This window comes from Phycodurus eques, chromosome 6, assembly GCF_024500275.1.
Source record: "Phycodurus eques isolate BA_2022a chromosome 6, UOR_Pequ_1.1, whole genome shotgun sequence".
NCBI lineage: Eukaryota > Metazoa > Chordata > Actinopteri > Syngnathiformes > Syngnathidae > Phycodurus > Phycodurus eques.
This window is the reverse complement of record NC_084530.1, coordinates 12,312,081-12,339,131: the sequence shown is the minus strand read 5'-3', so window position 1 is coordinate 12,339,131 and position 27,051 is coordinate 12,312,081. Positions and strand designations below refer to the sequence as shown.

The window sequence follows — 27,051 nt, the reverse complement described above, 5'->3', positions numbered from 1 at the left end:
AAATTCTAAATTAGGATTGTCACAAAAAGGCTGCACTTCAGGGACTTGTGGCAGGGCACAACTCATTTGGGGGGGGGCACAGTCAGACATTTAGGGCAACAGTCGAGCACCTGTACCACAACCTAACGGACTGAGACATAACACAACATTAGTGTGGAGCATTGAATTTATTTTTGTTTTGGTCCATCTGACAGCTCCAGCAAACTTTGTGATATACTGTATTTGTTTTGTCTTTATCCTTCAGTTATTAACATCGAAGCCATCAGCATAAACTTTGGGGACATACTGTAAGCTAATGTGGTTTGAACTTTTTTTCATGTTCTGGCCACCTTAGCTGTCACAATAGCTGACCTTTTGATTTTATACAACAACTTTTTCCTATCAATCATCAACAACATACAGTATATGCAATGCAACATGCATTTTAGCAATAAATAGCAGCGTCTGGTGAATAAAAACTCCCTAGTCGGGTGGAGAACATAAAGCGATGACTCATTTTAAGAAGCAGAATCTCATATTCGCACATGTCCAGACGTAGGATCAGGTAGTGGTCGTCCCCCTTGCCAAACTTTCCATGTTTCTCTCTGTGGGTATGATGCTGGTTGTGTTTGTCCCAGCAAAGACTGTCATACTTTCCTGCACAGCTGTTTTGCTGTACTTTTCCCTTGTGTCCTGACCAGGGTGACCAAAATTGCGCAGTAAGATGACGCTTTTCAGCAGACCACCAGGAGTACTAAAGATATTTGCACTTTTTTTCAACTTACTGTATGGGGTCTTTCTTTTCACCGTTCACACAGGAGAAATGGCTTGCATATTTATTTAGATGTTTACGCTTTGAATACACATTACAGTAAATGTGATACAAAAAGTCAAAACAATCGCAAACAGGTTTTCTCAAACTACTTATGTTGTGATCTGTCTAGTCACAAAATTATAGTAACATTTTCTCTGTCCGTCACTTATCTATATGGCTGTGCAGTCTTTGGCCACAGTGGAAGAGTGAAGAACAAATGTCCTACTACGACCTTGCTGTCCACTGAGGATGACATACAATTACGATTAGAAAAGGGGACTGAAAGTGGACATGCTTTCCTTGACTGGCTGTGTTTGAAATGTTTCAAGTCGTATTTCCCTTTTATAGAATTTGCGACAGCATATCATGATGAATTTAGGTTTTCTATTTCTATCAATAATACATTTCCCCAACTGGTTTAGATGACTTATTAATATATTAATAATTATGAATTCATCTTATTTTCAGCATGTTTTTACTAATACTGGGAAATCCATGCAACACTAGAAATCCCACAGAAAACTGAAAAACTATCAATACCAGTATGCTACTACAACTATGCACTCACAAAGTGGTTTCTGCACAAATGTGCAAGTTTTTTCAGCTTTACATGAAGACATGTCACCCAACAGCGACTGAATTTGTCATATCCTGACTTTGACAGCTGCTGAATGATGCTTTAGTCGCACTTTAAATTGTATAAGTTGCACAAACTGTGTGGTCAGATGAGATGATGCGTGAGATGTGGAGTTGGGAGATGTGGGAAAAAGGGCTGGGAGAAGGACTTGGAGAGGAGGCAGTGAGCGAAAGTAGGAGGAGTTTTTCCGGGTGGGGGACCGTCATCCCATTGAGGGGAGTAGCTTTGGTGTTTTGATTGAAATCCAGCAGATGTGGGACAGAGGAGAGGGGTGTGAGAGTGCGAGAGAAAGAGAAATATTTCCACCCACCTACCAAGGAGACACACTCATAAACCGGCAGGCAGACAGGGTGAGAGTTAGAATGAAACAAGCTCTCAGGGCTGCAGCAGTTCAAACCTATGCAAACTTTCATTGAGAGCTGATGTTCTATTAAAGGGGAGGACAAGTCACACAGACACACTCCAACACTCACTCGCTAATAAACACTGAGACATTCAGACACATAAGCAAGGACAGGCCTACCTAGAAAGATTGGCATCCAAAAGAGAGGCGAGGTCCATTAAGGACACACAGTGAATTCTTTATCCTGACTCGGACAAACACGTGTGCTGAAGGTGTGCTACATAGTGTGAGGAGCAGGACTGGACTGTTTCAGCCCAACAAGTAGAGCATCAGAGAGGAAGCAGCAAGCGAGTGGATGGATGCCTTCTGCCGACTCAGTGGCCTGGACCCACTCTGGGTGAGTCTCAACAGACCTTTTGTGCTTTCTCTCGCTCTTTCTCTCTCTCTCCCTCTCTCTGCCATTGGTCATGTTTATAGTGTAGATTCATCTCCAACTTTGTGACTCATCTTAAATGTTGGGTGTTAGCAGTTATTGGAGAAAGAAAAAAACACTAGCCATATGAGACTGCCGCTTTCTGCCCTCAAAATACCAAATGTCTATTAGTATCACTTCTTTCAGCCCACGTGGGAATTTAACAGACTGTTTCCCACATTAAGTGTGGCAGGAGAATAGCACTGCATGTTGCAGCCTGCAGGAATGTAAAGTTACGAGGTAGAGATGTTGCTTCCTTGGCATTAGGAAATCTCCATATTCCATATCTCAGCAAAAACAATGACTGCGCTTCAGCTGGAATGTTCACGGTCAGAACTCGCCTCTTTTCACTCTGCTTTCATCACGCCCCCTCTATGTTTCTGGTTCTCATTACAGCACTTTCTGTTTTTGCTCCTACAAGCATTCAAACGAGTATCACATGTTGGGAAAAGGAAACTAAAGCCTGGCTTGGTGACACATCAAAGTAAAGATGTATTGTTTTAGAACTGTAACATTGCAATGAGCATGTTTTGCATTGCTTGTGTGTTGGCATTTCTCTTTTGCTTGCTGCAAAGTACCTTCACCTTTTAACTGTAGTAGTCATGAACCTTACACATACCTTGGAAACAACGTCATTGCTGGCTTTTTGGTCACAGCTTTTCCCTTGCGGTAGTGATGGGAATTTCTCTGACGCATACAAAGTCCAGCTGTCTATAAGAAACAAGCTGGAAACTTGGAAATGTACATGCAATATACATACTCAATAGGGTCATTTCCACCTTTTATTAACACTTGATCACTTGCACCGCAGCTTTATGGACACAGCCCATTAAATCCATATGGTGTACGGAGGGTATTTTAGCAGTTTTGTCTTCACATCAACGTGACACCTTGTGACACCTTGTGGCATCCAAGCTGAAACCATTTCAGCCAAGGGTGAGAAACTGGATAAAGATGTGAAATGTACAAGAAAATGTTTGGAGTGCGTCCTCATGAAAGCGTTCTGTTCATCCCTTTGCCATTGACCACAGGAGTCAGAGGAGCCTGTGAAAGTTGCCGCCCACTCCCTGGCTCTCAACAGTAATAGTGTTTAAATGAACCTAAATGCACTTACAGAGTCCACAGATGCACAGTGAGTGCAAATCATTTCATTACATAACACTGACCTTTGATTTACATTTTATATATATAGTTTTTCCCGTTTTGAAAAATTTTGCAGGGATATGTATATGACTCTGTGGTGAGCTAGGCAAACATACAGCTGTAATTCAAAGTGAAACAAGTAGCTGCTAGTCAGACCATGATTCACCCTTTTGGCTCCAGAGGCTCTGAACAGTAGCAACTTATGGTAAACTGGAATTAATCACTATTCATGCTGGAACATTCACCCATTTCACATTTTTACACACTTTTGATCTTTTTACACACTCTATGAACAACAAAAATGAGACACACCTTTAAATCAATTCAGTAATCAGGAGCTGAGATGGATATTTTTGTAACTCCTCGCAGAATTTAATTCAAAATGCTTCCAACGTGGTGTTTGGGGTAGGCCCATTTCTTTTCCAGCATCATTGTGTACACAAAGCAAGGTCCACACAGGCATGGTTGGAAGAGTTTGGTGTGGAAGAACTTGCACAGAACGCTGACCTCAGTCCCATCAAACACGTTTGGGATGACCTAGATGACAGATTGTGAGTCAGGCCCCTGTGTCCAACATTAGTGCTCTTTGGCCTCATAAATGTTATTGTGGAGGAAGAGTACAAAATAATCCTACAGACACACTTCAACATCTTCCACAAGTTTTACCAGAGGAGTGTAAGTTGCTCAAGGTACAAAGGAGAGACCAACTCCATATGTTCTTTCACGTCCTTAGGAATGACTACAATTTTCCAATCCACGTTGATTGAACTAGTGCAACTTCAAGGGTTTAATGACAGAGCTGTGCATGTTAGGTTGTTATGTAACGGCATTGTAGTTTCAAGCCACTCTCCCTTGTCTAGCAATGCCAATCTGTTCTGCCATACGAGGGGACTTTTAAACCACTTCCTTTGGCATCTTGTTAACAGAGCCAGACACCCTGCAGGTCACTGAGGTGATAAACAATACAAAGCAAGCCGACGACAACAAGCCACTTAGCTCTTTGTGTGTGCGCGTGTTATTTTGTTGAGAAAGTCGTTGGTTCTGCCAATGTCATGTAACCTATAAATAACATTCCAAAAAATAGTATGTTGGTGTTGTGTTTATAAACTTAGTTGCTGGAATAATCTTTGATCTCTTTGTCTGGCTTTGTCCAACTTAAATTGGGTCAAAGACATTTGATGGCTGACTCAGCTTTTCAGAGAAAGAAAGAAGGCCTCCTCACACAATCCAGCCTGGACTCACTCACATTTTTGTTGACTGTTTGTGGGTTTTACTTTGTCCTGCTAGGAATGCTAAAACTGTAGTCTGCATTTTCTGAATTTGGGCCTGGTCTTCTTACTTTCTCAGATAATTGATACCTTGCAGTGTTATATCTTTACTTTATTGATCATTTCAAAACATGTTATTCTGGAAAAAATACATCTTTTTTGTTATCTCTCTTGCAGGATTGGAACCGCACTTGGTACACAGCCAACCCAGACTTGACCCAGTGTTTTCAGAACACAGTTCTAGTGTGGGTGCCCTGTGTCTATCTGTGGCTCCTGGCCCCCCTCTACTGCCTTCACCTTTACTGCCATGACCACGGACGCATTCAGGTGTCCTCCCTTTGTATCGCCAAGATGGTGAGATTTGCATTAAACAAGTGTGGTCCTCTGTTTCTTGCATGAGGAGAGGATATATTTGACTTTTTCTTTGAATAAAGCCTGAACCTAATATCACTGGACCATTTAGGTGCTCGGGTTTCTGTTGGCCTCTTTCGGCTTTGTGGAGTTTTTCTACATCTTACTGGAGAGGAGCCAGGAGATCGAGCAGCACATGGTCTTCCTTCTTAGCCCCATCATCCGCAGCATGACTGTGGTAAAAACTATGACTTTCCTTGAATTATTTGTAATCATATTCAAAGCATGGATACAAAAGACAGTTTCGGAAACGTCCCAGAGTACAAGTTAGTGTGTATGTGTCTAGTGTTTTTTTTTTTTTTTTTTTTTTTTCCCCAAAGTGACATTGCCAAATTCTGACCTGGGACACATATTACATCATTTTGGCAAGTCCACGTGAACGGGAATTGTTGGACAATCTTGTCGTCTTGATGTGAAACAATTTTTGCTGAAAGTTCAAATTTTTTTTCTTGATCATTTTACCTACTGTATATCCGTGGCATTTGCATCAATGCATTCACAACAATTAGCACATCCTACAATATGATGATTCTGTAAGTCAAAACATGTCTCTGGTGAGTTTGAGTGAATATAAACTATTGATTCTACCTCAAATCACTCATCAGTCATTCTTTCTGTGTTGCCGGGAGTAACAAGAAAGTTCTGGGAATGTGCCTCACACGTTAACGTGCAAAGTGCAAGCACATGAAAGAATATAGAATGTATCATTCACTGACAAGACAGGTGAAAATCAAAATAACTAAGGATAGTTTTATCGTGTTGCAGTCAATGTAAATATTGCATTATCCTGCAAAAATACTTGTATTTGACCATCAATCATCGGGGGACACAGTGCACTTACATCAATTACAGTTTCATGTGAGAATAATGTACATACAGTAAGGGCATAATACACTGGATGTGTGGTAGTTAGGTGGAAAATTGTCAACAATACATGGACAATGCATTCCGTCATTAGCACACAGCTGCAATAAGCAGGGTCACATTCATGAAAAATTTAAACGTTTTCAAGCTGCACAGTCTCAACGTGACAGTTGTGTACAGTACTTGACAAGACTTACTGTAGGTTAATGGAGGAGGCATCAATGCAGTCAACAGTCAGATGCCCGTCGAGGCACTGCTGCTTGTATGTAACTTTACATACAAAGCAGCCACTTTCTGCAGGCATTTTTTGGTTTCTCGCTCTCCAACCCAGACAACCTTTCCCACCTGTGGTCTTTGCAGACTCCCGAATAAACACATGCACGTGCTTGGATGAAAATACACTAAGACGCCCCTTGTATTGGGGGTTAATTTCAGAAATGGTCATTTATTTTGGCGGGGATATCATTTATCACATCAAGAACCAACAAATATGGCGTGTGAGCTATCCCCTGGATGGTGATTGTTAGGGTTGGACGATACCGCACTTTATATATTCGATACGATACTGATACTTTTTCTTGCAATTTCATCGATATTGATTCTGATAGTGATCATATCTTATTGGAATTTGTTTCCAGTCAAAATATTACACTACAGGCCATTCACATAACAAATGCTGACCATTTATTCCAAAATGATTAAATTACATATTATAACAAATACAACTGTCTGTATCTGGATATACCTTAACATTTTGCAAACTTCCTGGGAGGGTCTTTTGCTGGACAGCTGGTTGTGCTGCAGGAGACTGGACTTTTAGTTCAACTTGTCTTTTTTCAAGCTCACTGTGGTTCTTGGGATGTGTGGCCTTTAGGTGTTAGAACAAATTGTTAGCGCTGCTGCCATGTAAAGCTGTTTTGTCATACACGCGGCACTTTGACGTAACTTTATTGAGTGGTGTAAGACAACACCACACAACGCTTTGCTTGCTTCGCATTGGAGCTGGCTGTGTCGGAAACAAGTTGCATGTTTGATGTTATGTCTCAAGTTTCCTTGTCACGTAATACGGACCAGCGCAATACTCCACCATGTGCGGGCGTGTATCAGCACATTGTAATAGAAGTAAGCTATGTAAAACAGATTAAACTGATCCATCCACCCATCCATTTTCTGAGTCGCTTCTCCTCACTAGGGTCGCGGGCGTGCTGGAGCCTATCCCAGCTATCATCGGGCAGGAGGCGTGGTACACCCTGAACTGGTTTCCAGCCAATCGCAGGGCACATACAAACAAACAACCGTTCACACTCACATTCACACCTACGTGCAATTTAGAGTCTCCAATTAATGCATGTTTTAGGGATGTGGGAGAAAACCGGAGTGCCCGGAGAAAACCCACACAGGCATGGGGAGAACATGCAAACTCCACACAGGCGGGGCCTGGGATTGAACCCCGGTCCTCAGAATTGTGAGGCTGACGCTCTAACCAGTCGTCAACCGTGCCGCCTGAAACTGATCCTTGGACCCCAATTTGTTAGCTATTATCGATATTTAAGGAAATCGATGTATTGGTACAACAATGTCAATATGCCCATATCCAATGATTGTGGCCACTGATCACTGCTTGGGCCAGCTGAATGTATTGGCTGGGAACACTTTGTCAGTCCATACAAAGTGTGGTTGTTTGACTGAAAAAGGCACTAATATCTCAACTACAATAGACCATCCCATGACGTACTGTAAAAGTTGATCCTTCATTATACTTCTAAATGTCTCGTGTAATTACAATATAAGGTAGGGGTTTTAATTTTGCATTAATGATGGATTTTGTTCCACAAACTTACACACAAATGCAAACAGGCTTAATAGCTTACCATAATATAGCAAGTCAAAAAAGGGTCCTTCAAATGCAAAGCACAATTTTCACTCACTTAGCGTAATGCAATTTAAAACTCATCATCTCAGGACAGAAAGTACCGTAAACTAGGGTCATACACATTGCCAAAAGTATTCGCTCACCTGCCTTGACTCAACGTATAATCAGAAGCGACATCCCCTTCTTAATAAATAGGGTTTAATATGACATCGGTCCACCTTTTACAGCAATAACAGCTTTAACTCTTCTTAAAAGGCTTTCCACAAGGTTCATGAGTGTGTGGAGGGATTTTTTTACCATTCTTCCAAAAGAGCATTTGTGAGGTCACACAGTGTTGTTGGACGAGAAAGCCTGTCTCTCAGTCTTCGTTCTAATTCATCCCAAAGGTTTTCTATCAGGTTGAGGTCAGGACTGTGCAGGCCAGTCAAGTTCAATAAGACCAAACTCTCTCATCCATGTCTTTTTGGACCTTGCTTTGTGCATTGGTGCACAGTCATGTTGGAACAGGAAGGGGCCATCCTCAAACTGTTCCCACAAAGTTGGGAGCAATGAATCGTCTAAAAGCTCTTGGTATGCTGAATCCTCCAGAGTTTCTTTCACTGGAACTATGGAGCCAATATTTTGGACAGTTCCATGCTCCCTCCTTTGTGAGAATAGTTCTTCCATTTATAACATGACTGTGCAGCAGGCAGGACGAGATATTTACAAGCAGAACTGACATATTCAATATGGCAGGCACACTGATGTATCCCTGCCAATGGCCAACACACTTGTTGGTAAATCTTCATAGAGAATTGAGCACGGTCTGCCTCTCTGAACACTGCACTCTCAATTGAATGCACCAACACCTTGCCCCCACTACCTTAGCTCCATGAAATGTGCTGACGTCTTGCCCCACTAGCTTAGCATGGCCGTTGGAATGCAGCTAAAAGGGAGAGTGTCGTATCTATACTTCCTTCCTTTTTTTCTGCTTTTATGTTGCATCGTTGCTCACTTTAGAAGGTTTTAAAAGTAACGAGATCATTTTTTTAAATGTAAGGAGCAGAAAGTTAAGCTACATGTGTTTAAAAAGAAAGGAGTAAAAGTAAAAAGTCACCAGAAAAATAAGTTCCCAAATAAAGTACAGTTACCTGAAAGATCTACTTTAGTAAGAGATATTATACGATGGCAGAGAGCATGTCATTTGTCAAAGAAAGGCAAAACATGTTGTCCTCCCAGTGCCTGCTGAGGTACATACACAACCCCATGGACATGAAGATTGTATTGGAAAAGAACAGCCAGAATAAATCCTCAAGTTTAGAACACCAAATAAGAGACCAGAGATGTTGTTTACGTCAGTGAGGGCACATTGTGATGTTCCTCCTGGCCAACACACAGAAATCTTCCCATGTCAAGTTGTTGATTGGAAAATCCAATTACCACAAGTCTTTAATAATCAGTACTGTGGCTGATCCCAGACTAACCAATGTGGTGCTCTTTTGGAAACCCAAACTTGTTTTTTTCCCACTTGGTAAGCTGGCCCGATAGTGTAATGTCTTTTTTTGCCAACCGCTCGGATTGTATAGTGGCTCAACACCCAATACTTGACTCCACTGAGGACAAGTGTGTCCCATTATTTTGGAGTGAACAACATGCGGCACATGCGGCTTTATCCATGAGTAGTAGGTTCATCATCTCATATAGGGATAAGCCAGGCCAGGGAAAATCCCAGAAACCTAATTGTCAGAACCAATACTGGTCACACTAGACCAGACCAACTGTGTAAATCTTTTCAGCTCTCTTGCTTTGGCAGTGAGTCCATTTAAGGTAGCGCTTTATTTTCTTCCAGTGAATCAAAATGATATTCATGTATTATAAATACTTCAGTATAGAACAATTAAATGTGGGTTTCTGTTTGCTTTAAGTGGTAGAAATCATAATAGGATTCCAAGCATCAGCATGAGTTTGGCGCTATATTTTCTGGCTCTGGCAAGAAGCTACTCTTATAAGTTCATAGGTCATTTTCCTCTCACTATTTCTGTTCAGATCCTGGCTTTATGCATCATCCAGTTGGAAAGAATACGAGGTTGTCGCTCTTCTGTATTCCTCTTCCTCTTCTGGGTCTTGGCTGTTGTTTGTTCCCTGGTGCCTCTCAGAGCAAAGATCCAGCTGGTCATAGATGAGGTATGTTGTTATTGTTAATTATCTATTCCATTAATTTATCATTATGTCTGTTTTATATTAACTAAAATGTACATATGTTGGTTAGAATTGGCCCCAGTGAACCTGTAGTGTCAAATACCATGCAGTCACATCTAATCAAGTGTGCTGCTGCCCATAGTCTAGACGCAAGTTTCCAGGAGCACAGCTTGAGCTGTATGCTATGTCAGCAAAGTGTTATTTCATCTTCCATTTTAAACCAAGGTAACTGAACATTAACCAAGTGTAGGAGCATGACACTGCCAATTCTGGTCAAGCCTGTGTGCGTTTAGACTTTTCTTTTCTTCCTGTGCCTGCTGTGAGACACTGCAATCATTGTTGAATGGGTGTAAGTTTATATTTAGATGAGCAAAGCTATGGGGCTTTTTCATTTGCATTTCTAAAAAAAAAAAAAAAAAAAAAACACGCAAAGAAACACGTATCCATATTTTCATTTTATCGCCCTCAGTGTGATATTCCCACACTGCTCGGGGGTTTGTAATGATGGGTCTGGGATAAATGCTGGTGAGCCATGGCAGTGCAAGGTCAGACCAGAAGAACGTCAGCGTTGGGTGTATAGGCGTATTCACTGTAAAACTGCCAGATGTGAACGCATACATCCATACTTAAAGCTTTCACACTTTCGATAGACATTTTGATTTCAATGTAATTGAGCACACAGGGATACAACTATCCGTCTTCTTTGCATCATTTACTGTATCTACGGCATAATGAACAATATTCGATTCCTCCTTAGCTTTAAATTCCAACCTGGCCCATTTAAACCTAATCATCACAGTTACACATGAATGAGATCATAATAGCTTTTTGTATTTACTTATTTATTTCCATTTTTCTCTAATTAACAAAGCAGGAAATGCATTAGTATTCTATTCAAATATACATTCTCTGTAAGTCCTTTACGATGAACTTCTTTTGTATTTTTACTTAACCTTCATCTTTCCAGGTAAGGCAATTGAGAACAGATTCCTATTTGCAATGCTGACCTTGCAGCAGGCAGCTGCCAATTATAACTATCAATTACAATTACAATTAACATGCTTAATTATAATTGGTGCCCTGAGATTGGCTGGCGACTGGTTCAGGGTGTACCCCGCCTCCCGCCCGAAGATAGCTGGGTTAGGCTCCAGCCGCCCGCGACCCTAGGAGGATAACCGATAGAGAAGATCAATTATGAATTATAATTGGCAGCTCAGTGATCTAGTGGTTAACACGTATGCCTCACAGTTCTGAGTTTTGAATCTTAGCTTTGGCCTTCATGTGTGGAGTTTGCATGGTCTCCCCGTGCTTGCATAGGTTTTCTCTGGGTACTCCTGCTTCCTCCCACATGTTTGTTTATATGTGCCCTGCTGTGTGCACCCCGCCTCTCGCCTAAAGTCAGCTAGGATAGGCTCCAGCTCATCCGCAACTTCAATGAGAATAAGCAGTTTGGAAAATGGATGGATGGATGCATTAGAATTAAAGAAAAACGTCACAAAAATTATTTCAATTAATGCCATATAGATGCTTCAAGAATAACCGCAGCCTGCACAAAAAGCAGAGTACAGTATTTGGCCTGAACTGTTGTGTCTTGTCAGAGTTCTACAGGTAGATTTTACTAGTTATTATCCTGAGAAGAGCCCTACAAAAGGTAAAACAAGATAAAGTCCATCCATCCATCGATTTATATCCTCACTAGGGTCGCAGGCTGTATTCGGGCGAGAGGTGGGGTACACCCTGAACTGGTCGCCAGCCATTCGCAGCAAGAAAAAGTCATTTTTCAGTTTTCTACCAGCCAAAATTTCCTTCATGCATTCAGATGTTGTTTTTCTAATTTGTTCAAACCAACATTCCTCATCTGTTGTGAACTACATTTTTCAACCAATCTTATTGCTGTCAGGAAGAATCCTACTTTCAATTTCATTTATGCCGTCCATTCATCTTCTACCGATCCTGAACAGGATAATTTCAAGGTCACAGGTGAACATAGAGCCAGTTTCTGCAGACTTTGGGAAGTGGCGAGGTCCACCCTGGCCTTTTCGGCTAATCACCATTCACACTTACATTCGCACCTATCGGCAATTTAGAGAAGTCAGTTAATTGACCATGCATGTTTTTGAAATGTTGGAGGAAGACGGCGTACCGGAAGAAAGCCCACGCAAACACGGGGATGTTGATGTAACACGTAGCACATCCTTACTGTAAAATTCCGTATGCTGAGAGTATGTACAGTACTTTATGCTAGGTTTTTGTTGTTGTTGTCCCTGTTACCTGCACTTTTTTTAAAACCAAAAATACCTGTCACATATTATGATCCACAATTCCCTGTGACATATTTTACTGACACATTTTTAAAATATCTAATCTAACTTGTCTGACAGTGTTGTAGACTGAAGACAGGGTTCATGTTTGTTGACCCTTCGCCATTCTTACTTAACCTACATTTTTCTCACCCACACTTCCGACCAGCTTGACCCTGTTTTTCTATATGTGGAAAGATGAATTTGGTCTCATTATATCCCCTTCCTGGGCACAGCTCCACAGTGTTCAGAGAAAAGTTTTGTGTTTGCTATCGTTCTGAATTGCATACATTACATACCCATACTGTTGCACAACAAACCCGCTGTGGCTGTGGCGCTGACCCCAAGAGTAGAAATGGGCCAAAATAAACAGATTCTGTATTATAAGGATAACATTTACAAAAGATTCTACATAACAGACAAGTATGAATAGTTTATATCACAGCTGCCCCCTTGTCACATGACGATTATTAAAGCCACCATTTCCCTATTTGAACTTGTCTGTCAGGTTGACTGAGGAGCATATTTCAATGTTGCTGCATTTATATGAATAACATCGTGAAAGATTTTATTTTCACAGTAACCATGCTCTAAACCGCGTTCTCTTGCATCTGTGCTGTGGGTGTACAACCCATATCCTCTGCTATAAAGCGTGTACATATGGGGAAAGCAAACAATGGGAAAGTCCATTCAGTGCTGTGACACTGCTGAAAGTGCATCCAAAACCATAATGAAGATAGATGAAGTTGACAGGATGTTGTGTGATTTGTTTCTGGAGATTAAGCAATCAAAAAAACATTTGATGCGACTGAAAACTGTTGGTTATATAATGTTAGTTTTGCTGTGACATTTCCACCCACAAAACCACTCATTCTCTTCTTGGCTTTAAAGACAAAATGTCAGACTTACAAAACGTGCATGTAATAGATTACACCAAATAAACTCACTGACTCATGTGTTGCAGACATGCTCTCTAAAGGTTGATCTTTACTTACTCCACAGGGTATTGCCTCTGATATTGTGAGATATTTGGCTTTTTTCTCCTACTTCACGATTCAACTGGTCCAGCTCTTCTTGTGCTGCTTTTCCGACCTACCTCCAGAGGGGAAAAACATTTTGGAAAAGGTAGGGAGAGGAAAATGTATCTCACTTAGGTTAAAATACAGCACTATTATTCTACCTGAGCATCTTGTGGTTCAAAACTTTTGTTTGCAGGACACTCTGCCTTTTGGAGGCAATGACGTGGTTTACCTCTTTACCCTCTCACCTCACTGCTTTAGCTTCCCGTGAGAAGAGTGTGAACAAGCACTTTTTCCCCCCCTTATCCTACTGCATACCATTAACATGACACATGTATTTCAACATCACACATGTATTTCAACATCCAATGGACCCTGAAACTTTGCAACCCAGAACACTATTATCTATGACTTATCATTGAACACAGCTTCCATGGCACCATATATTATTTATTTGTATTTTTGTATTTGTTTCAATATAAAAGAGATAATAATTAAACCGTATCGTCATTATTGTAGTTGTCGTTTGCAGTGGTTTAGAACTGCACGGCATCATACTAAGAGCTGTTCCTGATATTTTGCCCACCAACCCTCCTCCCTCAAGACGGTGAAAGTGAGACCCTCGTCAATCAAAACAGAATTGTGATGTCATATTTCCCTAGTGATAAACCATAAAAACAGCTGGAAAAGTCCCGAGCAGATTTCTGGCCCATGGTGCGGTCTAGAAGCCACAGACTGGCGTCGTGGACACACCCATTGCTCGTTCCTTGGTGTGTCCTCCTCTTTTTCCTCCACTTCCTTCTCCTCCTCTGGTTAGCGTTACTCACAGTAAGAGAGGAAGTGAAGAATAAAATGCTGGAGTGTTGCTATAAAGAGAGCAAATAACCTCGTGAGGGGGTGGCAGGATGGGGGGGAACATATGGTTGAGAAGGCAAACCTTCTTTGTGTATGCCTCTGTGTGTGTGTGTGTGTGTGTGTGTGTGTGCATATGTATGTATAGGACGGTTGGCGATGACACATTTCCGATCCGTCTGCTGCTTTTGACCTGAAAACAACATTTTTACACTGGGCTCTATTTACAGATGCAGACTTGTGGGAGCTCATGGCCTCTACTCTGAACCACCTTTTATTTGCATTTCATAAATACACTCTTTGCTATTATACTCAGTGTGGATGTCAACAAGCTGTTTTATTTTTTTATTTATTTTTTTTTTTTTTTTAGCATTTACTGTTAAAACAATAGTAACTCTGGTTTTAATTCTGTTGCAGAATCCTTGCCCTGTTAAAGATGCCTCTTTTTTGTCCAAGATTCTCTTCTGGTGGTTTACTGGGTAGGGTCCTCAAAACCTCCCTTATTTGAACCCACATATGACTCACCCCCACAACATTTGTACTTGTTTACGTGTGTGTGTGTGTGTGTGTGTGTGTGTTTGTGTGTGCGTATGTATGTGTGTGTGCTCTGTTGACAATTATGTGTGTGAATCGTCTCCACATTTACTCCACAGGCTTGTTGTGAAGGGATATCGCACTCCTCTGGCAGCAGAGGACCTGTGGACGCTGAGAGAGGAAGACACGTCGCATAAGATTATCTCTGTGCTGCAAGAGGACTGGACAGTGGAATGTGCCAAGATTCAAAAGTGAGATCGCCTCATGCAATTGAGACATCCCAAATAGTAGTCACGAGTAGATACAAAAACACATTCATATTACATGAAGACACCTAAACTCACATATTCAGACTTTTCCCTGGTTTGTAACACTTTATATTCAAGTCCTATCGTGCCAATGATTGGATAATGATTTCATAATAACTCTAATGACATGATCTGACATATTTTTCCCGACTCCAAAAGGCAGGTAAAGAGCCACCGATTACATTAATAAAGACATGCTGTATTTATTTCTAAATTCTGCTGATTGCGCATGTATCCAGGCTGCAGGTTATAACAATACTGTAGACAGTACTCATCAATGTGCTCATGTGGCCTGTATTGTAATCCATTCCACTGCTCTCATGATTTCTCCGTTCCTCAATGAAGGAATCTTTCTATTTTTCAATATAGCCAAATGTCAGCATGACCCAATTTAAATGAATGGTCCAGGCAAATTACGGTTGTGCTAAGATTACAAATGCATACATAGGCTACTGTACAATACTGGGCCCTAGCAGCAGATGCCATGTGTGTAACTGTTTTTCACTCCAATTACAGGCAGGAAAAGGCCTTGACATCAGGTGTGGCACTGGGGAGCAGGTTGCCGGACCAAGCTCAGCTTCTCAGGAAGCTTCACAAGGAGCAGAGCTCTGGCTTCTTTCTGTTCAGAACTCTGGCACGCAAGTTTGGGCCATACTTCCTTACTGGTACAATGTGTATCATATTCCATGATGCCTTCATGTTCGCCATTCCCCAGGTGTTGAGGTAAGACAAAGAACAGGTCTCTTTTAAGAGTAGCTGTTTTCATATTTCTTATGCCCTGGCTTACGTACACACTATACTATAGCACAGTTGTCAAACTCAAGGCCCAGGGGCCAGATCCGGCTCAACATTTAATTTCATGTGGCCCACGTAAGCAAATCGTGTGCATCTATTTCATGTTTTCCTGGACCAAAATTAAAAATGATTTTCACTTTTAAAAACGCATTTTAAAATAAGAAAGTTAGGAGTGACGCGGCGGCACGGTGGACGACTGGTTAGAGCTGACGTTCTGAGGACCGGGGTTCAATCCCCGGCCCCGCCTGTGTGGAGTTTGCATGTTCTCCCCGTGCCTGCGTGGGTTTTCTCCGGGCACTCTGGTTTCCTCCCACATCCCAAAAACATGCATTAATTGGAGACTATAAATTGCCCGTAGGTGTGACTGTGAGTGTGAATGGTTGTTTGTTTGTATGTGCCCTGCGATTGGCTGGCAACCAGTTCAGGGTGTACCCCGCCTCCTGCCCGATGATAGCTGGGATAGGCTCCAGCATGCCCGCGACCCTAGTGAGGAGAAGTGGCTCAGAAAATGGATGGATGGATAGGAGTGACGCGGGTGGGCGCATGACTTTAGTGTTTGGACCATTTTCAAGCGTATGAAAACCAAGCAGATGTACAAAAACGGGGACAAGATAATGGTGAAGAAAATGTCGAAAACAGAATTTTACGAAAACTAAGGCATACAAAAACTGAGGTTACACTGTATATATAATGATATGTATGATGAGGTGACTATGCATTTATATAGTTCCACAGTCATAACAGACCTCTGAAGGGATCCATAACTACAAGGCGGACACAAAAATGAGTTTGACACCCCTGACTATATGGCCCAAAGTATAGTATTGAGGCACCTTGTATTACACGCTTACAGGAACTCTGAATTAACATTGAATTAGGTAGGGGCAGGGTGTGCCAATTCTTGATGGATTTAGTCATTAATTTTAATCATAAGTGTGTCCAAACACTTCATTCCATACAGTGTGTATTAAGTGTATCTTAACAAGGTTAATACTAATTGCTATCGTGGCCTCCAAGCTAAAAAAAAAAAAAAAAAACAACAACATGGAGATGTGAGTGAACATGTGCTGTCTGAAACAAATGAGGCAGTTTTGTTTAAAAAAAAAAAAAGGAGGTTTGCGGTATATTGAAGTTATGCAAGTCATTATATTTAGAAATGTAAATTGTTGAGTGTGTGTTGCTGAGACACATTTCCAGTGCTTGCGTCCCACACACAAACCAAGTGACACTGAGTTCAATGTACTGCGTAAAGCAGCTGCCAAAAGCTCCAAACCCCAAGTTGGACTGAACCTAACTGGATTTAATTCAGTTAAAAAGAAAGAGATGCACTTGTTATGGTGATTTAAAAATACAGCAAACAAAAATATCCCAGGCTAAATTAAATGAAGATATCAATAAATGTTACGTATTTTATCCCGGATACAGTAGCAATGTTATTGTCATTTTGTAGCCATTTGTGTCAAAGACAACCAAACAAAACTCTGTCACGTGCAACAAAGAAAGTAAGTCAAGGCCCCCTCTCACCGTACTGTTCCAGTGGTCAAACTGGAATGTTGTTTTTGAGGCACAAACACGGAATTATTTGAAGTGCTAATTAGGGTCATGGATTTGTAAGCAAGAAGTAGACGAAACCACAGTCTTTCACCTCAGTGAGGCACAGACACAGACAGACCACAATAAGGCAGTTGCTGGCATAGTGTGAGGGCAGGCTGGTTACAGACTGAGCAATGTTGCGCAAACAAAACTGCCTTGTTGTAATTGCATTGAATGTGTGTGGCCATCACTGGACACATGAAAGTTTGAATTAGAATCATGTTGACAGTGAAATCATATCTGTATCTTCGTGATTTATGTCAGAAAATGCGAAAATTCTGCTTTGGAACGATCTAGTTGTACACGTCTCTTTGTCTTTAGTCTTCTGCTGGGCTTCATGCGAGATGAAGATGCGCCATTGTGGAAGGGCTACTTCTACGCCACTCTCATGTTCCTGCTCTCTTGCCTCCAGTCCCTCTTCAACCATCAGTACATGTACACTTGCTTCACAGTGGGAATGAGGGTTAAGACAGCTGTTATGGGCCTGGTTTACAGGAAGGTGGGTATTGTTTATCCTTATCTATTTTACCATATTAAGCCAAAATAATTTGACAGTGCACGGGACAATGATATTTGGACTGTGTACCTGTTGTCCATAATGTCTTGCCACGATGAAGCGAAGGTTTGAGGTTGAACTGTTGTCAAGAGGTCGAGCCCAACCTTTGATTGATTCATTAATTGACAAGAGTTTTTTTTTCCCAAGACAGTTGTTCATATAGTGTGGGTGTATATCTTCGCTAAAAAACAAACAAATAAAAACAACAATTCCATGAAAGTGCATGCAACAATAAAATGTCTCTTTTGTTGTCAATCCAGTCTTTGGTGATAAATAGCGCTGCCAGGAGGACCTGCACTGTTGGAGAGATTGTAAATCTGGTTTCAGCAGATACTCAGAAGCTCATGGACTTTGTGGTGTACTTCAACGCTGTCTGGCTGGCCCCCATAGAAATTGCCCTTTGTCTCTTCTTCCTGTGGCAAGTACGTGAATGGGGAATGTTATGTGTCTGTTATTTGTCTGATTGAAACTTCTACTACTACAAGTTGTACTTCTATAGCCAATGTTTGCCTTCCTTTTGGTAGCACCTTGGACCGTCAGCATTGGCAGGTATTGCCACAGTCATCCTCGTTTTTCCACTGAATGGACTGATAGCAAAGAAAAGAAGCAAGCTGCAGGTAAAAATGATATACAGGAATCCTTCAACGATTTTTTTCAGAGCAGCTCTCTTGTTGTATGTTCAGTCCAGATTGTCACATCTGGTTTAGATAGTAGCTGAGGAACCATGTGGGTTCAGGGCCTGTCTTGTCTTTTAGTCCACCCTTTATAGTGTGACTATAACAATGACTGGAAAGCGCAGGCATACACAACTTCGCATTTCTCTAAGACAACATGTGGTTTTATGAATTTGAAGTCTAATTTAATCAAACCCAGTATTGGATTGGGACCGCATTTCTGACCCTTAATTCCAGACTTGTCATGAATTGTTACAATATTCAAAAGTTCTATTCTGTTCAGGAAAACGTGTGGCACTGTACTTAGAGAACAGATCCACGCTCACAAATATTCTTTACTTTTCGCTGTGCATAAAAAATGAAAATACTTCTTTTTTCTGGTTAACAGGAGATTCAAATGAAGTTCATGGATGGCCGCATCAGACTAATGAACGAGATTTTGAATGGAATAAAGATTCTGAAGTTCTATGCCTGGGAGAAGGCCTTCCTGGAGCAGGTGTTGGGTTATAGAGAAAAAGAGTTGAAGGCCCTGAAGAAGTCCCAGATCCTTTATTCCATCTCTATTGCATCTTTCAATTCCTCTTCTTTCATGGTAAGAACACTAGATTAAAGCAATTGTACCTTTTGTGAACAAAGCAACACACAATCACAAAACCCCAACATCATTAAATATACATACAGTTGAACAGGCATCTATCTATCATTCCTTAAAAGTTCCAGTTAGTGTGTTCCTTCTTTGCCAGAGTATGTGTAGCACAGATTTTTGGCCCAGCCAACACATTCATGTTGCCTTTCATTTTCCGTACATGCACACAAATGTATTTTTTATCTCCAGATTTAGGACACTGTCCTGTATCTTTGATGGTTTGTCAGTTAGTGGGATTTGTTGCTAATGATGAAACAGAGATAACTACATTTCGAAAATCGCATGTGTTGCCGTCCTCCAGATTGCTTTTGCGATGTTTGGAGTCTACATAATGCTTGATGACAAAAACATCCTGGATGCTCAGAAGGTTTTTGTTTCAATGGCGCTGATCAACATTCTGAAGACCCCACTTAGCCAGCTTCCATTTGCAATAAGCACAACCTTGCAGGTAAGCATATACTCAAAATTGCCATGATATTGTTTGGTCATACACTCCCATATAATGTATACACCTTTATAAACAAAGTAATACCCTGTGAGCTATTATTTAACAATATGCTTTTTACTGTGGCTGTAGTTTGCAGTGTTGTCGAGCAGCAAAACTAACATACTGGGAGCTGTATGTAATATTTTTGACTCACGTTGCTAAATGAAGTAACCAAAAAATTAGACCAGCGCTTAGTATGATGTGGTGCACAAGCACCCTGGCAAATTCCTTAAATAAAATATCTCTTACAGTGCCATTCAAAGCTTTGATACAGCTCTATTAGATCTCACTGGATTGTGGAATAGGTCATAATGTTGTGGCCAGCCGGGGCATAGTCAGAGGATGAACTACTTTTTCTGTTCCAGGCTGTGGTTTCACTAAAACGTTTGGGGAAATATCTGTGCTCAGAGGAACTCAAAGTGGACAATGTCTTAAAGGCTTCATTGAGTTCTGGTAAGAACCCCACCTACGGTTAAATGAATACACTGATGAATGAATTGCTATTTTCCCTATAAAGACTGTCACAACACATGGACACATACCACCAGATTTAGTTGTTTGTGTTTGTGGAGCACAACAGCCACTTCCCGGGCCTCCAGGATGACAGACAGACAAAGTAATGACAGGATGCTCCCATTTAGTGGTTGAACATAAATCAGCACAAGAATTCAAAATTTTGATTTATGATGAGAGAAATTCGGCAAACATGCTCCAGTTTTCTGTGTCACACCTGTTCAGACAGTCTGTAAAAAGCAACAGCTCTGTAATTCGTATGATGAAGTAAATCTGCTTGTAATTACAGCCTGACAGCACTCTGATGAATCTCTTGAAGGGGCATTTTTTTAAAGGGTTATTTGTTACTTAGGATTAAAGACCGTGACACGTACGTAGCTTTTTATTGCTCATTTGCTTTTCTCTTGCTTAGACGGGGAAGATGTGCTGATTGAAAATGGAACTTTCAGCTGGTCTGCGGAGGGCCCTCCATGTCTTAAAAGGTATATGCTATCAACGAGAGTAATTAAAAAAAACTAAATCCATTAGAGAATCAGGACTGACATACAGAAGATTTGCTGTTGCTATTTATTCACAGAATCTCCATCCGTGTGCCACGAGGTTCGCTTGTAGCTGTGGTCGGACACGTGGGCAGCGGAAAGTCGTCTTTATTGTCTGCCATGCTTGGAGAAACAGAAAAGAGAAGTGGTCATGTCACTGTGAAGGTACAGCACGGTATTCTCCACATGCAAGCCCTACTAATGTTTGCCTCTTTAAATACATTAATATTCTGAGCCTTCTCTCTGATATGTCTCTTTGAAGGGTTCTACAGCATATGTGCCCCAGCAGGCTTGGATCCAAAATGCCACAGTCCAAGACAATGTCATGTTTGGGCGGGAAAAGCTGAAGACGTGGTACCACCGTGTGTTAGAAGCCTGTGCCCTTCTGCCTGACCTTAACATCCTACCTGCTGGAGATGCAACAGAAATTGGCGAGAAGGTAAAGATGTTTTATTTTAAATTCCGTGAGCATTGCCTCACAATCTTCCCTCACAGGGGCTAAACCTCTCAGGCGGACAGAAGCAGAGAGTGAGCTTGGCCAGAGCTGTCTATCGGAAGGCAGATGTGTACCTGCTGGATGACCCACTGTCTGCTGTTGACGCACATGTAGGCCAACACATCTTCGACAAAGTCATCGGACCCAAGGGAGTGCTTAGAGACAAGGTAGAGTGCAAATGAGTTCCCATAGAGAAATGGCGGTTTCACGACACCTCAACCACTTACAAGAATGTGGCCTCCATTGTTGTTCTAACAACACAAAAACCGCCACTTTGGCGACATTTCTTGTCTTCAGACAGCCACAATTTGGTGTTGGCTTGTGTATACATCCAATGTCTCTCATTTGTGTGGCTCTGCAGACCCGTATCCTGGTGACCCATGGGATGAGCTTCCTGCCGCAAGCTGACCTCATCCTTGTCCTTGTAAACGGTGAAATCACAGAGAGCGGCTCCTACCAGGAACTCCTCAGCCGCCGTGGCGCCTTTGCAGATTTCATCCACACCTTTGCCAGCACTGACCGAAAAGAAAGCGCCATACAAAGAGGTGAGGAGTCTAGCCATGTATTGAATGGTTATTTAAATTGCCGATGCTTTTCATCTGTAAAGCCTAAAAAACTATTTCTGTACTATTTGATTTGTACAACATGCACTTGGATTAGACTGTTTCCATATCTGTTTCTAATATTTTGCTTACCTACAGTAATTTACCTACATGAGAGAGTTAAGATATTAGCTCTGAGTATGATGAAGTCCAGTTCGACACCACAACCACAATAATGAACTATTTTTATATTAATACATCAATGGCAGTTTCGATCAAAACTGAACATTATCATCTTTGTATTGGCATTTTTCAATGTAGCTCTTGAATCTCAGATTGTGCATGTGGTCTTAATGTTTTGACTGGTCAGAGTATAATAGTAATAATAGCATAAATCCATAATAATACAAAAGATGACTTTCTTGTAGCTGGCTCAAGGAGGTCCAATGCTCGTCTCAGCATGGTTGATTTCATGCCATTCTCCAGAGACTTGTCTCAGGAGCAGCTTATTGGGTAGGTAAACCTGAGCCACAATAAACTACCGGAATTGTGTCAAAGCAAGCTTCTTATTCAGTTTGATGAAACTGACTTCTTTCTTGTCTCTCCGTTTTCTTCCTAGGGGTGACACAACAAATACAAACTTGCAGAATATGGAGCCTGTGTCTGAAAAAGAACAGGAACAGGTTCCTGAGGACCTTGGCAAGCTCACAGAGGTTGACAAGGCCCACACTGGACGAGTACGACTTACTATGGTGTATAATTCAAGGATTCCATTAAAAAAGAACCTATCAGTTGACTGGTGTCTATTTTATTTTCCCCCCACTGCAGGTGAGGCTGGAGATGTACCAAAAGTACTTTAAGACCATAGGCCTGGCCATCATCATTCCCATTGTCTTCTTGTACGCCTTTCAGCAAGGAGCCTCGCTGGCCTACAACTACTGGCTGAGCATGTGGGCCGATGACCCAATTGTTAACGGTACCCAGATTGATGCTGACCTGAAACTGTCTGTCTTTGGAGCACTGGGCTTTGTTCAAGGTTAGGCTCCATTGTTTGACTGAAAAAAAATGCATTTTTATTTATTTATTTATTATTATTTATTTTTTTTGCACAGTTCCGTAATAAACATAAACAAGCATCCTTTCTGTCTCTTCAGGCATTGCAATCTTTGGTACCACCGTAGCTATTTCCATCTGTGGCATCATTGCCTCTCGCCACTTGCATATGGACCTGCTGGTCAATGTGTTGCATTCGCCAATGTCTTTCTTTGAATGCACGCCCAGCGGCAACTTGCTCAACCGCTTTGCCAAAGAGATTGACGCCATTGACTGCATGGTGCCCGAGGGCCTCAAGATGATGCTGAGCTACGTCTTTAAACTGATGGAGGTGTGCATCATTGTGCTCATGGCAACACCCTTTGCTGCTGTGATCATCCTGCCTCTCGCATTCCTCTACGCCTTTGTGCAGGTAACCTCCTCCCATCCCAAATTTCAACTCACAACTCATGATTCAGATTTTTCACAGTGTTTAGCAGTTTTACCACATTCTAGGAACACTGATGGCAGCTTAACCCCGCTGACATCAACATTACACGATTTAACTGTGAATTTTGGGTAACCGCCAATCACCCCTTCTTGATTTCCGTTTTTAATGTGTTTCATTTTGCCACTTTGGGCTACAGAGCTTCTACGTTGCTACATCCTGTCAGCTGCGGAGGCTGGAAGCTGTGAGCCGCTCCCCCATCTACACCCACTTCAATGAGACGGTGCAGGGTGCCAGTGTCATCCGGGCCTTTGGCGATCAGTCTAGGTTCATTCTGCAGGCCAATGACAGGGTAGATTTCAACCAGACCTCCTACTTCCCCCGATTTGTGGCCACTCGGTGAGATATCAGTATTGAATATAATGTGCTTTCTCAGTGAAAATATATTTATTTATTATTTTATTTTTTTCAACAAATGAGTATTCGCTTTGTCATTAAGGACTATTAAGTTAGTGTTTCAACCACAGATGGCTGGCAGTCAATCTGGAGTTTGTTGGTAATGGAGTGGTGTTAGCAGCTGCCATTCTGTCCGTAATGGGAAAGAACACCCTGAGTCCAGGCATAGTGGGTTTGGCTGTGTCACACTCTCTCCAGGTAAGAGGCCATGTTTGTGCTCTACCGGTGTCTAAATACTACGGTGGCTGAGAAGTGCAAAACAATATAACAAATTGTGGGATAATTTTGGATATCAGAAAACAAATGAACAAAAGTTGAAACAAATATACATTTCAGCAAACAAATGAACAAAACTTTTGTTCATTTGTTTTCTGAAATGTAAATTTGTTGGCCGACTGGTTAGCATATCTGGCTCACAGTTCTGAGGGCCGAGTTTAAACCCGGCCTCGCCTGTTTGGAGTTTGCATGTTCTCCCCTTGCCTGTGTTTTTTTCCAGGTATTCTGGTTTCCTCCCACATCCCAAAAACATGCATAGTAGATTCATTGAAGACTCTAAATTGCCCGTAGGTGTGAATGTGAGCACAAATGGTTGTTTGTTTATATGTGCCCTGTGATTGACTGGCGACCAGTTCAAGATGTACCCCGCCTCTTTCCCGCAGTGAGCTGGGATAAGCTCCAGCATACCCGTGACCCTAGTGAGGATAAGCGGTATGGAAAATGAATCAATGTTTTGACTTTTGTTAATTTGTTTTCTGAAATGCAAGTGTTTTAAAATGTGTTATATTGATTTGCACTACCCAGCCACCGTATAAAATACCCCTATTTTCACCTCAGAGTAATTATGTATAAAATACCCTAACTGTAACAGTAAAAGGCTTAGTCCACTAATATATTTTGTTGCGGCAAAGCCACAATGCATACTTGTACAACCCCAGTTCCAATGAAGTACAGTGCTTACCAAATGTGCTAGATCACCTCCCAGTGTAAGGTTTATGCCACAGCTGCCCTTCAACTGAAATTAAATTTTTAATGCTACAATCAAATTGTTATTATTATTGTGCAGGGGATTTGCATAATTCTGTTAGCTGTAAGTGCCGTACTAATTACCGTTTATCTCAAAATAACATCATTAAAAGAATGTGCTGTACATGGTGGTATTTATAAATATGTTGATTTTCTGAGTCAGTGCATGCTTGTTCCTCACAATGATAATAATATAACCAAATTTTGCTGGGTTCTGCAGGTGACTGGAATCCTAAGTTGGATTGTTAGATCATGGACGGATGTCGAAAACAACATTGTTTCTGTGGAAAGAGTAAATGAGTATGCTGACACTGCGAAAGAGGTCAGTGTTTCCATTACACACACACTTTCTACAAAATGGGTTTTGTTCATCTTTTTTGGTAATATAAAATTCCACCCAATACACAGTGCCTTATTGCATTCTCTTCACATCATACAGGCCAGCTGGACTATAGAAGGCAGTTCTTTGCCCCTGGCTTGGCCCCAGACAGGCACTATAGAGTTCCAGGACTATGGGTTGCAGTACCGCAAAGGCCTGGAGTTGGCTTTGAAAGGCATTAACTTGCAAATTCATGAAAGAGAGAAGGTGAGTAATTTTAAACAATGTGATTTTTACTTGATGAGACTTGCGCAGGACTTTGTGATACATTAGACCTCTCTAATGTGTTCCAGGTGGGCATTGTGGGAAGGACAGGAGCTGGGAAATCCTCTCTTGCCCTGGGAATATTTAGAATCTTAGAGGCAGCAAAGGGAAAGATCTTTATTGATGGAGTCAATATTGCCGACATCGGACTTCATGATCTTCGATCACGCATTACAATCATTCCACAGGTAAATTATTAACAACAGAAAGTGAGCGCTGACTTTCCTCACATAAACTCTTGACATTACCTCAAATCTGGTGACAATATATTAAGGTATAATAACAACTTGATTAAATCAGTGGCCAAAATGATCTGTGAATCCTTTTTTTCAGGACCCTGTCTTGTTCTCGGGCTCCCTCCGGATGAACCTTGACCCGTTTGACACTTACACCGATGAAGATGTTTGGAATTCATTAGAGCTTGCTCATCTCAAGAACTTTGTGTCTAACCTGCCTGACAAACTCAACCATGAATGCTCAGAAGGAGGAGAAAACCTCAGGTAGACATGAATATTACATGTTGCAGTGTTAGTTAACCGCCAACCAACTTAGTACATCAATGTACATTATGCACAAAGTTGTACTAATGCACAATCCAGCTCCTTTTTTTTCTTACCTTCTACAAATTGTTATCATCTGTGTAGCTTGGGTCAGCGTCAACTGGTGTGCCTTGCAAGAGCCTTGCTGAGGAAAACCAAAATCTTGGTTTTGGATGAGGCAACAGCTGCTGTGGACCTGGAGACTGACACACTGATCCAGTCCACAATCCGCACCCAGTTTGAAGACTGCACAGTCCTTACCATCGCTCACCGCCTTAACACCATCATGGATTACACAAGGTTATACTATAAGTTTTATGGACAATACAAATAAAGTACACATTTTGACGACACCTTTTCGATCAGGGGTGACCAAACTACAGCCAAACTACATCAATTTTGAGAGGATTGCAAAATATAATAAAAGAAGAAATTACAGTAGCTCTCATCTCTCACTTCCGTGTTTTCCATCTATACTATATCAGTCAAATAGTAACTACATTTCTATTCATTACACCTGATGAATAAAGATTGTTCAATTACAGTAGCAAATAGCGTGAATCACCATTGTTTCTTTTAAGTTGTGCTCTGCATTAAGGTAAGCTTGGTACCGATTGTGCTTTTTTGCTTCTGAATGTTGAGTTGTGATTCTACTGCTGTCCAGTATAGATAGGGGCAGATCTATTATAGTGCCAAAAAGGGCCACAAGCCCCCAAAATTCTGAAAAATCCTTGACCTTTTGCTTTATTACTAGGCTATGTGTGTAATATATATATTTATTATTATTATTATATTTATTATTATTATTAACATCAGCATCTTTCCCCTTCTTGCTGCTCTACAGAGTGATTGTTAATGGACCGAGGCCACATCTCTGAGATGGACTCTCCAACCAACCTCATTGCACAGCAGGGACAGTTCTTCCGAATGTGCCGGGAAGCTGGGCTGGTCTAGGACCATAGTGCTTCGATGCACCTTTGGCACCTTTTTCCCATGGCTTTTCAACAAAAGTTGAATTTGCCCTTCCAAGCTTTGTGGCAGCTCAACCGAGGACATTGTCATTGAGGGCCCAGA

At 41.4% G+C, this 27,051-nt stretch overlaps 1 protein-coding gene across 2 annotated transcripts; it reads left to right on the top strand.

Moving 5' to 3' along the window:
• Window positions 1-1,688: 1,688 nt before the first annotated feature.
• abcc6a (ATP-binding cassette, sub-family C (CFTR/MRP), member 6a) lies at window positions 1,689-26,735 on the top strand. 2 transcript variants are annotated; one of them, XM_061679021.1, is made up of 30 exons: window positions 1,689-2,170; window positions 4,834-5,010; window positions 5,120-5,245; window positions 9,830-9,967; window positions 13,285-13,407; window positions 14,571-14,632; window positions 14,807-14,938; window positions 15,512-15,718; window positions 17,705-17,882; window positions 18,200-18,361; window positions 18,464-18,556; window positions 19,002-19,205; window positions 19,561-19,707; window positions 20,112-20,199; window positions 20,672-20,741; window positions 20,837-20,963; window positions 21,061-21,237; window positions 21,294-21,461; window positions 21,656-21,839; window positions 22,265-22,349; window positions 22,456-22,573; window positions 22,665-22,872; window positions 22,991-23,301; window positions 23,516-23,715; window positions 23,844-23,970; window positions 25,016-25,117; window positions 25,235-25,381; window positions 25,468-25,626; window positions 25,772-25,938; window positions 26,083-26,735. In XM_061679021.1, the coding sequence occupies exons 1-30, from the start codon at window positions 2,129-2,131 to the stop codon at window positions 26,309-26,311; spliced, it is 4,458 nt and encodes a 1,485-aa protein (XP_061535005.1). In that variant the 5' UTR covers window positions 1,689-2,128; the 3' UTR covers window positions 26,312-26,735. The 2 variants fall into 2 exon arrangements, with proteins under 2 accessions (XP_061535005.1, XP_061535006.1); XM_061679022.1 differs by lacking the exons at window positions 25,016-25,117; window positions 25,235-25,381; window positions 25,468-25,626; window positions 25,772-25,938; window positions 26,083-26,735 and having other exon boundaries at window positions 23,816-23,963.
• Window positions 26,736-27,051: the final 316 nt, after the last annotated feature.